Below are 13239 nucleotides of genomic sequence, written 5' to 3'. Positions count from 1 at the left end.
CCGTCTTTCAAAACACGCCCCACTTGGTATAAGTGCTGCTCCTCCTGAGTTGTTATTGGCTACTACGATAAAGCGTCCTGCGTTCTGATTGGTTGTAATTCCAATCTCTGCTGTAAGGAGCTAATCGACGATCTTGAAATTTGTACAAACAGGAATAGGGGAAAATAAAATGAATAAAAATAATTATAGCGATAAACTTTTGATTGCGTCTTAACTTGTCTTAAATGTTGAAAATTTAAATTTTGCCCCTGAAATTGGGTCCGTGCATCTTTTGGTCATTCGACTTTCCATTTAGAAACGGGTATAAAAAACAAAAAAAGAGTGGCTATTTGATTTCCGTTTTAAAATACAAAAATTACAATTGAAATACAACGTGTTTTTCTTTTTCAAAAACGGATGAGTAAAATTTTAAAAATGGTTTGATTTTCATTTTATATTTCGAATAACAAAAAAATAAAATCACCAGAAAACAGAAACGAAAAAAGGCCCGTTTTTTATATTCCGAGACCGGATGTGGTCATTTATATGACAAGAGCGCCAAATTTGAGATTGTGCCAATGTGGCTTTATCCCAGACTAAAATGTCTTTGGAACCGTACTCAGTTATGATATTAGATATGGCAAAACAAGGCCTGTCATCTGCAGAAATCTCTGCACGGATATCACACGAAAGTGGGGGAGCAAGAGGATGTTCTGCAAGAAATGTGAGGAGATTTTGTGCTGAAAATGGCTTAAGTTTGATGGGACTCCCCGACGCGCATTTGGAGTTAGAGGTGGCAAAAGCTATAACCGAGGTATGTACTTGCTATATCTCCCCGTTTTTGCACTTTTATACTCACAAATAGACATGTTGTATTTGACTTTGTTGACTTTGTATTTGATTGATTCAAAAATTGAGTTATAATGTTAATTTATTTACATGTTTAGGCTGGTTGATGTGATTGGTGTTCATTGTTCTTGTTACAAATTTACATTCTGTTCAAATAGAGCGATCTGCTTTTCACACATTGCGCTGAGTTGTGGTTATAAGACAGAGCAATGCCTGTTTGTACGGAGCCAAGTCAGTTTGTACGGAGCCAAGTCATTGTTCACTGCTCTAGAGAACAAGTCTGAAATGTCTGACTATTGCTCAGCAAACTGATTCTCAACTCTAAGTTTGTCCTGTTCAGTTGAAAATGGATCAACTCCAAAAGTTGAACGTGTGGTCAGTGAGGATCCCAGCTGTTGGCTGTAAAGGTCTGCTGCATCAACTGAATGAGGCAGCAGCTCCTGTGGGATTTTTTTGGGACATCCACAGCCGGCCAAGTCATTTGGTACACCTTTACCTGTAAAATAAAGAACAGACTGTTGGTCTTAACTTATGAATGCTTATTGTGATTATTGTAATCTTTGCAACACTTTTATTTCACCTGGAATTCGGTGAGCATTCCATGACTCCACCAGCCTTGTAAGACCAATCTGGCACAACTGGCCAGTCAGGTTTGACACACAGTATCTCACAAGGCTGTCGTTCATGTATATTTCCTCTTGATCCACGAACTGCAGAAGAGCTGTCTTCAGTGGATAGTTGACACGACTGTTGACTTCAGGCCAGATTCGTTCAACTATATGAAAAAAATAGATAAACAATGTACTGAAACTATTTCATATACAAAATCCCATTAGTCCTTTATACACTGCATCGGTTGCAGGTTTTATAAATGTAATGATGCCTATTTGTGTTGTCCATGTCAAATAAATTAATATAAATAATTATAATGAATAAATAAAATAAAAATTAGGGTATTTGGTTTGATTATACTATACAATTGTGTAAGGTTTTTTTAGACAAGCTAAGTAACTGCAGCTAAACAACCATATAAAAATACACATTAGCTCATAGTTAAACATAAATTGGAATTTTGATAATGTAAAATATATTAATGTTGAGACTGTACATATCTGACATCTTGCTTCATGGTAAGACTGATGCATAGTTCTGAGCACTGTTCCAATTCGAGTCTCTGCAGCATGCACTCCTTTCATGGCGAGATACCCCTTTATCATCCTTCTTCCATATGTAGGTCCCGTCTAGATAACAAATAACATGATTTCCGGGTCGCGGGGGCAGCAGTCTGAGCAGGGACACCCAGACTTCCCTCCCCCCAGACACTTCCTCCAGCTCCTCCGGGGGAATACCGAGGCGTTCCCAGGCCAGCCGAGAGACATAGTCCCTCCAGCGTGTCCTAGGTCTTCCCCGGGGCCTCCTCCCGGTTGGACATGCCCGGGACACCTCCCCAGGGAGGCGTCCAGGAGGCATCCAGAACAGATGCCTGAGCCACCTCAGCTGACTCCTCTCGATGTGGAGGAGCAGCGGCTCTACTCTGAGCTCCTCCCGAGTGACCGAGCTCCTCACCCTATCTCTAAGGGAGCGCCCAGCCACCCTGCGGAGGAAACTCATTTCGGCCGCCTGTATGCGGGATCTTGTCCTTTCGGTCATGACCCAAAGCTCATGACCATAGGTGAGGGTAGGAACGTAGATCGACTGGTAAATAGAGAGCTTCGCCTTGCGGCTCAGCTCTTTCTTCACCACAACAGATCGGTATATCGACCGCATCACTGCAGAAGATCCGCCTGTCGATCTCCCGCTCCATCCTTCCCTCACTCGTGAACAAGACCCCAAGATACTTAAACTCCTCCACTTGAGGCAGGAGCTTTCCACCAACCTGAAGGGGACAAACCACCCTTTTCCGGCTGAGAACCATGGCCTCGGACTTGGAGGTGCTGATTCTCATCCCTGCCGCTTCACACTCGGCTGCAAACCGTCCCAGTGCACGCTGAAGGTCCTGATTTGAAGAAGCCAACAGGACAACATCATCTGCAAAAAGCAGAGACGAAATCCCGTTGTCCCCAAACCGGACTCCCTCCGGCCCCCGACTGCGCCTAGAAATCCTGTCCATATAAATAATGAACAGGACCGGTGACAAAGGGCAGCCCTGCCGGAGTCCAACAGGCACCGGGAACAAGTCTGACTTACTGCCGGCAATGCAAACCAAACTCCTGCTCCGGTCATATAGGGACCGGGCAGCCCTTAGCAGAGGGCCCCGGACCCCATACTCCCAGAGCACCCCCCCACAGAATACCACGAGGGACACAGTCGAATGCCTTCTCCAGATCCACAAAGCACATGTGGACTGGTTGGGCAAACTCCCATGAACCCTCCAGCAACCTGGTGAGGGTATAGAGATGGTCCAGTGTTCCACGACCGGGACGAAACCCGCATTGTTCCTCCTGAATTCGAGGTTCGACTATCGGCCGAATTCTCCTCTCCAGTACCCTGGCATAGACTTTTCCGGGGAGGCTGAGGAGTGTGATCCCCCTGTAGTTGGAACACACCCTCCGGTCCTTCTTCTTAAATAGAGGGACCACCACCCCAGTCTGCCAGTCCAGAGGCACTGTCCCCAGGCGCCACGCGATGTTGCAGAGGCGTGTCAACCAAGACAGCCCCACAACATCCAGAGACTTGAGGTACTCAGGGCGGATCTCATCCACCCCCGGTGCCTTGCCACTGAGGAGCTCCTCAACCACCTCAGTGACCTCAGCTTGGGGGATCGATGAGTCCTCAACTGAGCCCTCTGCCTCTGCTTCCTCAGTGGAAGACATGTCGGTGGGGTTGAGGAGATCCTCGAAGTACTCCTTCCACCGTCCGAGAATGTCCCCAGTCGAAGTCAGCAGATTCCCGCTCTCACTGTAAACGGATAAGCGGTAGAAGATGGATGGATGGATGGAACATGATTTCCAGTTTCCAAAATCATACCAGCTGATATATGTTTATCATGCCATTAGACATTGCAGCATGTGTATGTCTGTGTTAAGGGATTTGTCAGTGTTGTAAGGATTATGTTGACAGCGATTACTTACAAATAATGGTAGGCTGAGGCTATTTAGTGTGATTTATTTACTATTTGTAATAAGCGGGCATAAAAGATGCCAGTTGAAGACCCTTTGGGGATGCAGGACATATGTGTGTGCATATAGGCCTACATGTTAGTTCTCACACTCTTTCTTTCACAGAGACACACACACACACACACACACACACACACACACACTAAAAACGGGGAGATATAGCAAGTACATACCTCGGTTATAGCTTTTGCCACCTCTAACTCCAAATGCGCGTCGGGGAGTCCCATCAAACTTAAGCCATTTTCAGCACAAAATCTCCTCACATTTCTTGCAGAACATCCTCTTGCTCCCCCACTTTCGTGTGATATCCGTGCAGAGATTTCTGCAGATGACAGGCCTTGTTTTACCATATCTAATATCATAAGTGAGTACGGTTCCAAAGACATTTTAGTCTGGGCTAAAGCAACATTGGCACAATCTCAAATTTGGCGCTCTTGTCATGTAAATGACCACATCCGGTCTCGGAATATAAAAAACGGGCCTTTTTTCGTTTCTGTTTTCTGGTGATTATTTTTTTGTTATTCGAAATATAAAATGAAATTTTTAAAATTTTACTCATCCGTTTTTGAAAAAGAAAAACACGTTGTATTTCAATTGTAATTTTTGTATTTTAAAACGAAAATCAAATAGCCACTCTTTTTTTGTTTTTTATACCCGTTTCTAAATGGAAAGTCGAATGACCAAAAGATACACGGACCGTAGATAATTGCCCCAGGGTTTTATATCTCCATGTGCACTATGTATATTAACCTATTGTGTCCTACAGTTAAGGTTTTTGTTTGGTATACTTATAAAGTGTAATATTTAAAATACTTTAAATTGTGTGTGTGTGTGTGTGTGTGTGTGTGTGTGTGTGTGTGTTGTATCTTGTGTAGAATTTCCCACATGGGATCAATAAAGTACTGTAGATTAATTTTTTTCAATATCAATTAAGTATCTATCTATCTATCTATCTATCTATCTATCTATCTATCTATCTATCTATCTATCTATCTATCTATCTATCTGTGTCTGTCTGTCTGTCTGTCTGTCTCTTTTAACTGAGTCAGATCAGTTGAATCATCTCATCAATAAGAGCACCTTCAGTTCGCCTTTACCTTCATTGCTATGATATTTTTTTTTCTAAACTGGGTAAAAAGTTTGCAATATTCTGACCAGTGATTGGTGTTCTGGCTGGAATAATTTCATAAACTATTAAACTAACATTTACTAACAAATAATCATAACTATAAATGGCAATTTACAACATATATACAATATGTTATAACCGTGTGTGTTCTTTCCAAAGCGTTTGCTTTAAAGTTTGAGGCACATATTTGTATAGAAACCCTTAAAAAAAAACATGGCATATATTTTATATGAAATTTGTCTCTATTTGAAAACGTTTACATTTTGAACATCAAAATCAGCCCCATCTCTCTGCATCAGCACTGTTCACTTCTCTACAGGAGATACTGATGCTCCTATGAGACCAAGGTCTTGTTTTTTTTTTTGCCTCTCTTTTGTTACTCTGAGGCCAAATTTTCATTTCATTAACTTTTCATGAGTTTGCCTTTTAGGGCCTTTGTCATACAGTTTCTGATAAATGATCCACTCGTATTATGCCCCAAGGCAAAACTTTAATGCATCATATGGTGCTCTTAACCTAGTATAACAGCACATGGTAAGAGATCCTGCAAAACACTGGAGTTAAAAAAAATGGAGGGAAAGTGAAGATGAAACCTGGGGTGATGGTTTCAAACCTCAGACTTGGTTATGCAAAAGCACATTTTGCTGTTTAGATATAACACAAGAATGAAGCTGAGAAGAAGCTTGAATTAGCATTTTCTCTTCTATGAAAAAACTGGAAACTGTGGTGCTTTGTGAGAAAAGACTTTTTTTTTTATTTTAAACTCACTCTCTAAAGCTCCTCTGAATCAAAATCTAAATCATCTCCCACAGAGTTAAACATGTCTCTATGTTCTTCTCTCTACAGGAGTTGATTTATACTGACAACTTTAGATTATACCTAATTTGGGCTTCCAGTCACTAATTTATCCAAAAGCAGGTTTATTCCAAGTAGAATCCAATCAAAGCACCAAATCTAAACATTGGAAAGTTAATGATTCTGCTCAAAGGTCTAACCATTCATTTTTAATAAAATACTTAACTAATAAAGAGCTATTTCTTTAAAAATACTGAATTCCAAAAATACCAAATCTCTTAATTGTGTCTATCTTATTGGTGATAATACTATAATACATAATACTGTGCAATGAGAAAAACACCTCCAAAAAATTCCATTCATTTGAAAGTCATTTAGAAATGAAGCCTAGTTTTTGGATTTAATATTAAATGTTAAAAATATGCTAATACATTATGCAAATTGAATAGGAACAGTGGCAAAAGTGGAATAAGGTGAGAAAAAGTAAGAGATGGTTTTCAACACATTAAAAAATTATTTAGTTAGTTTTCCAGAAATGTACTGTTAGGTTTAGTAACACAACTGCGAATTGAAATGTGAAGACGAATTTTATAGAGATTTAGGGCTTAATTTCTGAATACCCTAGAAGAAGAAATATATCTTCAGTAACTGCTTTATTCTGGTCTGGGTCACTCTATATCAGAGATCATCCTGTATCCTTGGAACACCGAGTGTGAAGCAGGAATATACCTGGAATGAGACAGTCTGATGCAAAGCATCATTCATACACATTCACACGCTCATTCACACACCAATAAAAAGTAGCCAGATGAAGTATCTAGCACGTTTTTGGGAGTTGGGAGGAATCTAGAGACCCCAAAGAAAACTCCACATAAAGAGTAAGACTTGAAGCACATAATTAGACATTCTTCATCTTTAAAATAACAGTAGGAGAAATGTAAAAAAAGCTTCATTTTTGCTTCTCATTAAATTTTTGTAGTGACTCAATTTAATAACTGCCCCATAGACTACAATTATAAGTGAGTTTTTTGAATATGTTTTATTTGCTCAGTACTGAGAACTGTTGAAATGATTGTCTGTGGTGGATGGTGATGACAGCTATCGTGGATGGAGATGTGTTGGTTTATTCCATTAATGCAGAACGTTAAACACGGAGCCTCCACTACTTACTTCCTACTGCAATATGGAAATCATTTTACTTTGCCTTTCTGTTTGGTTTGATGTTTTATAGTCACTTTCACGGTGTGCACAGAGAAGAACATCTACTCATTGTATGTGTCTTAAATAAAAGTAAACTTCACCCTTTGTGCTTGTGTACATTTTCAAAACCAAATTCTTGTTCAAATATGATGATTTATTAAGCTAAATTTGTATTTTTGGTGTAAAAAGCATCTGTGGTTCATCAAGTGTTAAAAAAGTCTGGGAAGCTTTTACATTCATATATGCGCTCTTTTAATCACAAAGACATCCCTTTACACAGAACATACTCATATGAGTTAGAGAAAAATCGCAGTGCTCACGGTCTCAGAAGGTGGTCGCATCCTGGCGTGTCTTGACTCGGACCCCCCTCAACTATATAAACATAGGTAATAGATTCTCTAATGATGCTGACTTCAAGATTAAGGATAAGAGGCCAAGACAAGATCTTCTTGCCCTTGAGCTGAGCTTTCAGAGTGAATCCAGATTGTTTTCATGTTCAGTGACCCTTATCAGAGTCATCTGTGTGTAATTCAGAACAAGTCTTCAATGACAGCTCAAGCAGGGCAGCCAGCAGGAATCTCTGATAAACGCTTGATCGTTAATGATAACATGAGCATTTCAAGTGTTCCATATCAAACTTGTTTAAGATTACTGTTACATGACACATGCAAGTAATGATCATGGCTTCTTTTTTGACATCGCATTTTCTCAGCTCGAACAGAACCCAGACCGGGACAGATGATGCGTGTAGGAAATTAAAAAACAAAATGCTAAAAATTAACTAGATAAGAAATTAGATTCTAAAGATCTCAGTTGTTTATCAGAAAATTGAAATGATTTGTTTCTTAATCATATTTTTTCTCATTTAAAGGATTTGTAAAAAAAAAAAAAAAAACATCAACTTTTACAAATCAATTCAACAAATTTACACATTTATTACCCTTAAATATTAGCAATGAGCCAAGACGTGATGCATTTGATGTGTGAAGTTTGCTTTTAACATAAAGTGCGAACGAGTCTATCCCAGGAACACTGGATGTGAAGCAGGAATACACCTTGGATGGGGTCCATTTCAGTACCATTCTAGTGTTCCTGACAAAAACTGTAAACTTCGCATAAAGTTCAGTCTTTTCAAACAAATCCGTGTTTGAACTTTACTGCCGTATATTCTGCCGCAAATGACATAAAAACTTTTTTTTTTTTTTTAGATATATGATTATGTTAAAAAGCAGGATGTGTTTTAGATTAACATAAAATTAGATTCAACTTGGAACTGTATTACGATCCACATTACTTCCAGCTTTCTGCTTCAGTTCCAGATCCTGAATTAAAGACAAACCAAAAATAAATTATAATTCTTGGTTGATTTAAAAAAAAAAAGGAATTTGTATTACTATTGTCATTAATATTTCTGCACTGCATTAAAAAAGTAATGTTTTAATTTGTATGTTTTAAGAAATATTTCAGTAAAATTAATTATATAAATTAAAGCACAATTGGTTGTTGTGTAATTGAATAGTATAGAAAAAGATCCTGATTGTCAATAAGATACTACTTTATAAATTTGATAAATAAAATAAAATAAATAAAAAAATAAATTAAATTAAGTGCTATACTAGAACTGTGAAGCCCCGCCTCCTTCTCTGATGCACTGATTTTTTAAATTGATCACGTTTAAACCATTTGGTCGAAAATGGTCAATATGTCTCATATATCCTTTTGTTTTAAAGTATTGACAAGCTTGTTATTGGGGTTAAAGATGTTGGTAAAAACGGGGAAAGTGTCTGTAACCAGTTAACCACAGTTAACTACAACCTGTGAAAAAGTTTGAATACAAAGAAAAAGTTGGACTAGTTTGGTCTAGAATATACAACTACTAGAAAATCTAGAACTTTTAAGGGTTCCTCTTAGGTTTTGATTAATCCTTTAGGGTTCTCTGACAGTGTTTAGTTTTAGGAAGCTTTGAATAAACTTGTATAATACTAAGTAAACTCTTAAGTGTCAGTTGAATAACCCTTTCTAAGAGTGTATGAGCAAAACATTTTAATTTAAACTGTGTTAAGGGAAAAAGTGGTTTTCCAAGATGGCTGCCCTGTAACCATTTTCAGTTTCATTGTGCAGGTTGTTTATGTTTATAGCTTACAGGAAGTCATCTATTACATGAATTACTTCTTAGGTAGATTTTGCAAAACCTAAAAAGAAAACTTCACACACCAAACACGTCCTGCCTGATCACCTACATCTAATGTAAACCACCTCGTTCAACCATATGTAAAACTGTGTGAATTTAATTTTTTGAAGGATTTCATGCCGTATAAGACACTGAGAGAACTATCAGTCATCATGAAACTCCCATTCTTAAAAACAGCCTATATATGACTTCTGCCTACATACAAACAAATCATAGTATGTTTTTTAAAAAATATTAGCTTTCCATAAATCCAGGTTAAGTAATAAAAGGCAACATTCCTCTTGCTCACATAGTCAGTCTGTGAGAATGTTTAAACTTAGCATGCATCTCTTTTAACCTTCATCAAGGACTTTGCACCTCCATGTTGTCCAATAATGTGTCTTTCTTAAGGAACTTTAAGGTGCGCACTGATCTCCACACGTCCACAAAATTGTTACTGAAATTCTGGTTTTCAGCTTCGCTCTCTGGTGCCAGTGCTGATGTTTGTAACTCTATAGATTCTGCAACTTTATTGTCAGACACATGACCCAGGCCACTGTCCTCCAACGATTCAGTCAGGCAGCCATTTGGAAAACTCTCCACATCTCCATCAGGTTTGGTTGGAGGTTCCACATACGGCTCTCCGGGTGGTTCCTCGTCCTTCGCGGCCTTTTCCATGTCCTCATAGCTGAGCTTCTTCTTGGTCTCGTAGTACTTCACTATGCAGTAGGTGATGGAGCCGATGGTGTTGACCACTACACCGGCTATAAACAGGTTGGTGGGCTCAACGTCGCTGAAGGCCAGCATGCCTACAGTGATGGTAGCAATGCTCTTTACCACCCCCACAAAGCTGGTGGTCACTGCTGAGTTAATGTATGTGCAGTGCAGCGTGGTGAAGTTCATAGCGCAGCCAATGACTACACAGACGCAAAAGATTCCCGTGATGATCGGATTACTCCAGCCCTCGTAGGTCCACATGTCAATAGCGTCCATGCTCACGAGGGAACAGACAAGCAGCACGGGCGAGGCCATCAAGGCGATATTGTATTGAGCCGTCAGCGGGCCGTACTCGCTTTCCACACTTGTCTTTTGGATGAGTACCAAGTATGAGGCATGGATAATAACAGCTAAAATGCCTGTCACATAGCCAAAGGGGTCGCCTGTGAGGTCTCCTGCACCTGCACCAATCAACCAAAAAAGAAAACACCAAATTTAATACCAAAATAATATCTATTTATCTTTTATCCTATAGTAGTACCCTTTCTGTAGAAAGCAACAAATGGGTTACAGGCAGTACAAAAGTCTAGGTACACTTACCTTGTAGCACATATAGGCACGTCCCAAATTGCATACTTGTACACTATTCTATGTCATTTTGTAGTATAAATAGTGACCATGTTCACACTGAGAAGAAGTGTACTTTAAGTACCCGGAACAAAATCACAAAAAAAATCACTTGAGCACATCCAAGATCAAATCATCACTGGTTCACAACTAACCTCAGAGCTGCTTGGGAGGACACTTTATAGAATTACCTATTGACCTAATCGCCCCTTGTGTACAATTTTCATGAAATGCCATTCCATCAGTCTTTAATTTCTTGTTCATGGATACACACATTAATTCATTAAGCTAATATATGACATAGATATTATAAAAAAATGTATATAACTAAAATTTAATTGTCTTTTATTTGTAAACTGCAAATCTCACTAGTTAGAGAAATGTTAGTTGACTAGGTTATACCACAAGTTTCCCTAATAGCTATAAATAAACAAAATGTTATTTCAATGCTAAGTTATTTATTTATAATATATGATCTGCACAATCTACATCCATCTAGATTAAGATAAAGAACTTACTAAAAAATGAATGAACGAATGAATGTAGTACATATTCAACACGGACATATTAACTATTAAACACTTCTACAGTGTCAACCTCACTAGAAGTTAAGTTACATTAAGGTAACTTACCTTGTATACTGTATGTGCCAGTAGGTGCACTTAGTAAACTTAGTATACATGAAATATAAAGTATAAAATATAAAATACTCATCAAGTCTGATAACCAGTTAATATGCTTGTAATAATAAGATAATGTTACAAGCAAAATGTAAATAAAAATTACACTGTAGAAATAAACAGGATCAATCTGATCTTATGTGGTTTAGGAGTCTATAAGTGTCGTTAAGAAGATAATATAAAATAACTGAGTCTACTGAATAATAATTAAGCCTATAATAATTAAGCTATTGAGCAATATGTCAGTATAACAAATTATCCAATGTTCTTTATGAAGAACATCCACATTGTCAGGTGTCAGTATATCATTATTCCAGTAGTTAAGAGGTTTTTTATACGTTTTTTTTTTTTTTTTCAATTCTTTCATGCCAATTTGGAAATAATGTTTCAGGAATAGAAGACTCAGCTCTATTCATTAAGCATGTTATTATGGTACATTGTACATTGTAAAATTGTAATTAATTACATTTACATTATTTACCGGACGGTTTCACCAAATGAGGATGGGTTCCCTTTTGAGCCTGGCTCCTCTCTAGGGTTCTTTCTTATATCATCTCAGGGAGATTTTCTTTTGACACCGTTGCATAAATAATAAATCTTAATTTCATATGAAACTTTGTCTCTATATTTTTTTCTCTATATTTTTATATGAATGTAAAGCTGCTTTGAGACTATGGTCACCTGGTTAAAAGTAAATTTACACTGTAGAGTTTATATTACAATTAAAGGTACAAAAAGTTTAAGAACTGTTGATTGATGGTATGTTTTTGGGTATAGTGATATGTCATATTGCGCACACTGAAGTCATTAAGTTTATGTGCTACAAACACTATTTAAGAGATTAATTGGAGATTTGAACGTAGTCTAATTTTACTGTATCAGTTGTGTGTGTGTGTGTGTGTGTGTGTTACCCGCGAGTGCAGCTCCGCCGGTGGTTATAAGCACAGCTACGATGACCCCGACTGACGGCGCTCCGTCCCGCAGGACGCACACACCGACAGCGAGCGTGACGAGCGGCAGACAGCGTTTAAACACCACGTACATGGGCAGGCTGAGGCCGCGCAGGGACCACAGCGTGAGCGTGGACTGCAGCGTGGAGAGCGCGCACACACCAGCGAACACGCGGGCCAGGCGCGCGCTAGGCGGCGGGATGTTCACTGCACCGATCCGTCGCAGGACCTCCAGCGTAATCACCGCCGTGAAGCTGGTCAGAAACTGGATGAGAGTCAGGTACGTGAAGTGGTACGTGGTGATGAGGAACTTTAGCAGGATGTTAAGCGATCCGGAGAAAACACCGTGCGCGATCGCCACAGTGATCCCCAGCAATCTCCCTTTGCAAACTTCCATCGTGCGCTTTTATTAGTAGATTTTTTTGTTCTTGAAAAATTCAGTCTCTTTCTTGTCAACCAATATAGCAGTTATTAAAAAATGCCCAGCTCGGAATGAGACCTGGCAGGTGAAGTTTCTTCGAAATGCTGCTTTAAAACCAAAGTCCAAATCCACTCACACGCACTCATCCCACTGTCCCGGTGACACGAATCTCTGGGGTTTCCTACAGCCCTGCTACCTCATTCTACACTGTCCACACACTGTAAGGGTTTACAGAAGAAAAAAACGGTGTCCTCCCTCCCCCGAGTATGTGTGTGTGTGCGCGCAGGACGTGCTGTTTTAAACTCAATGCGCCACACACTGCGCCTCCTGCAGCTCCACTGGGCTTCATAACTGCCAGATATGAACTGATTGAGGTCTGAGACTCACCACAGCCAATTATCTTACTTTCAATTACTTACATGCTTGAGTTTTACAAACATTGATTTTAGATTAGTTTATTAAAAGCAGCATGATACAGTAGTATACATTTTCATGCAAGTCCATCAATATCCAAACAAATTCTAGCACATCTGTTAAAAAAAAATAAATAAATAAAAATAAAGAAATACGATTATATTAAGATGCAATTGAATAGAGTATTTT

General features: G+C 38.9%; 1 protein-coding gene across 1 annotated transcript; it reads right to left on the bottom strand.

Annotated features, from left to right (window-relative positions):
• Nucleotides 1–7245: 7245 nt before the first annotated feature.
• On the bottom strand, nucleotides 7246–12896 carry slc35d3 (solute carrier family 35 member D3). The gene is made up of 2 exons (XM_060866250.1): nucleotides 12177–12896; nucleotides 7246–10419 (listed from the first exon to the last, which is right to left on the bottom strand). Exons 1-2 carry the CDS (start codon nucleotides 12610–12612, stop codon nucleotides 9605–9607), a joined length of 1251 nt encoding a protein of 416 aa, XP_060722233.1. The 5' UTR covers nucleotides 12613–12896; the 3' UTR covers nucleotides 7246–9604.
• Nucleotides 12897–13239: the final 343 nt, after the last annotated feature.

The sequence above is a fragment of the Tachysurus vachellii genome, chromosome 3 (assembly GCF_030014155.1).
Source record: "Tachysurus vachellii isolate PV-2020 chromosome 3, HZAU_Pvac_v1, whole genome shotgun sequence".
In the NCBI taxonomy this organism is placed as follows: Eukaryota; Metazoa; Chordata; class Actinopteri; order Siluriformes; family Bagridae; genus Tachysurus; species Tachysurus vachellii.
Note: the sequence above shows the minus strand (reverse complement) of the source record. Positions and strands in the feature narration are given on the sequence as shown.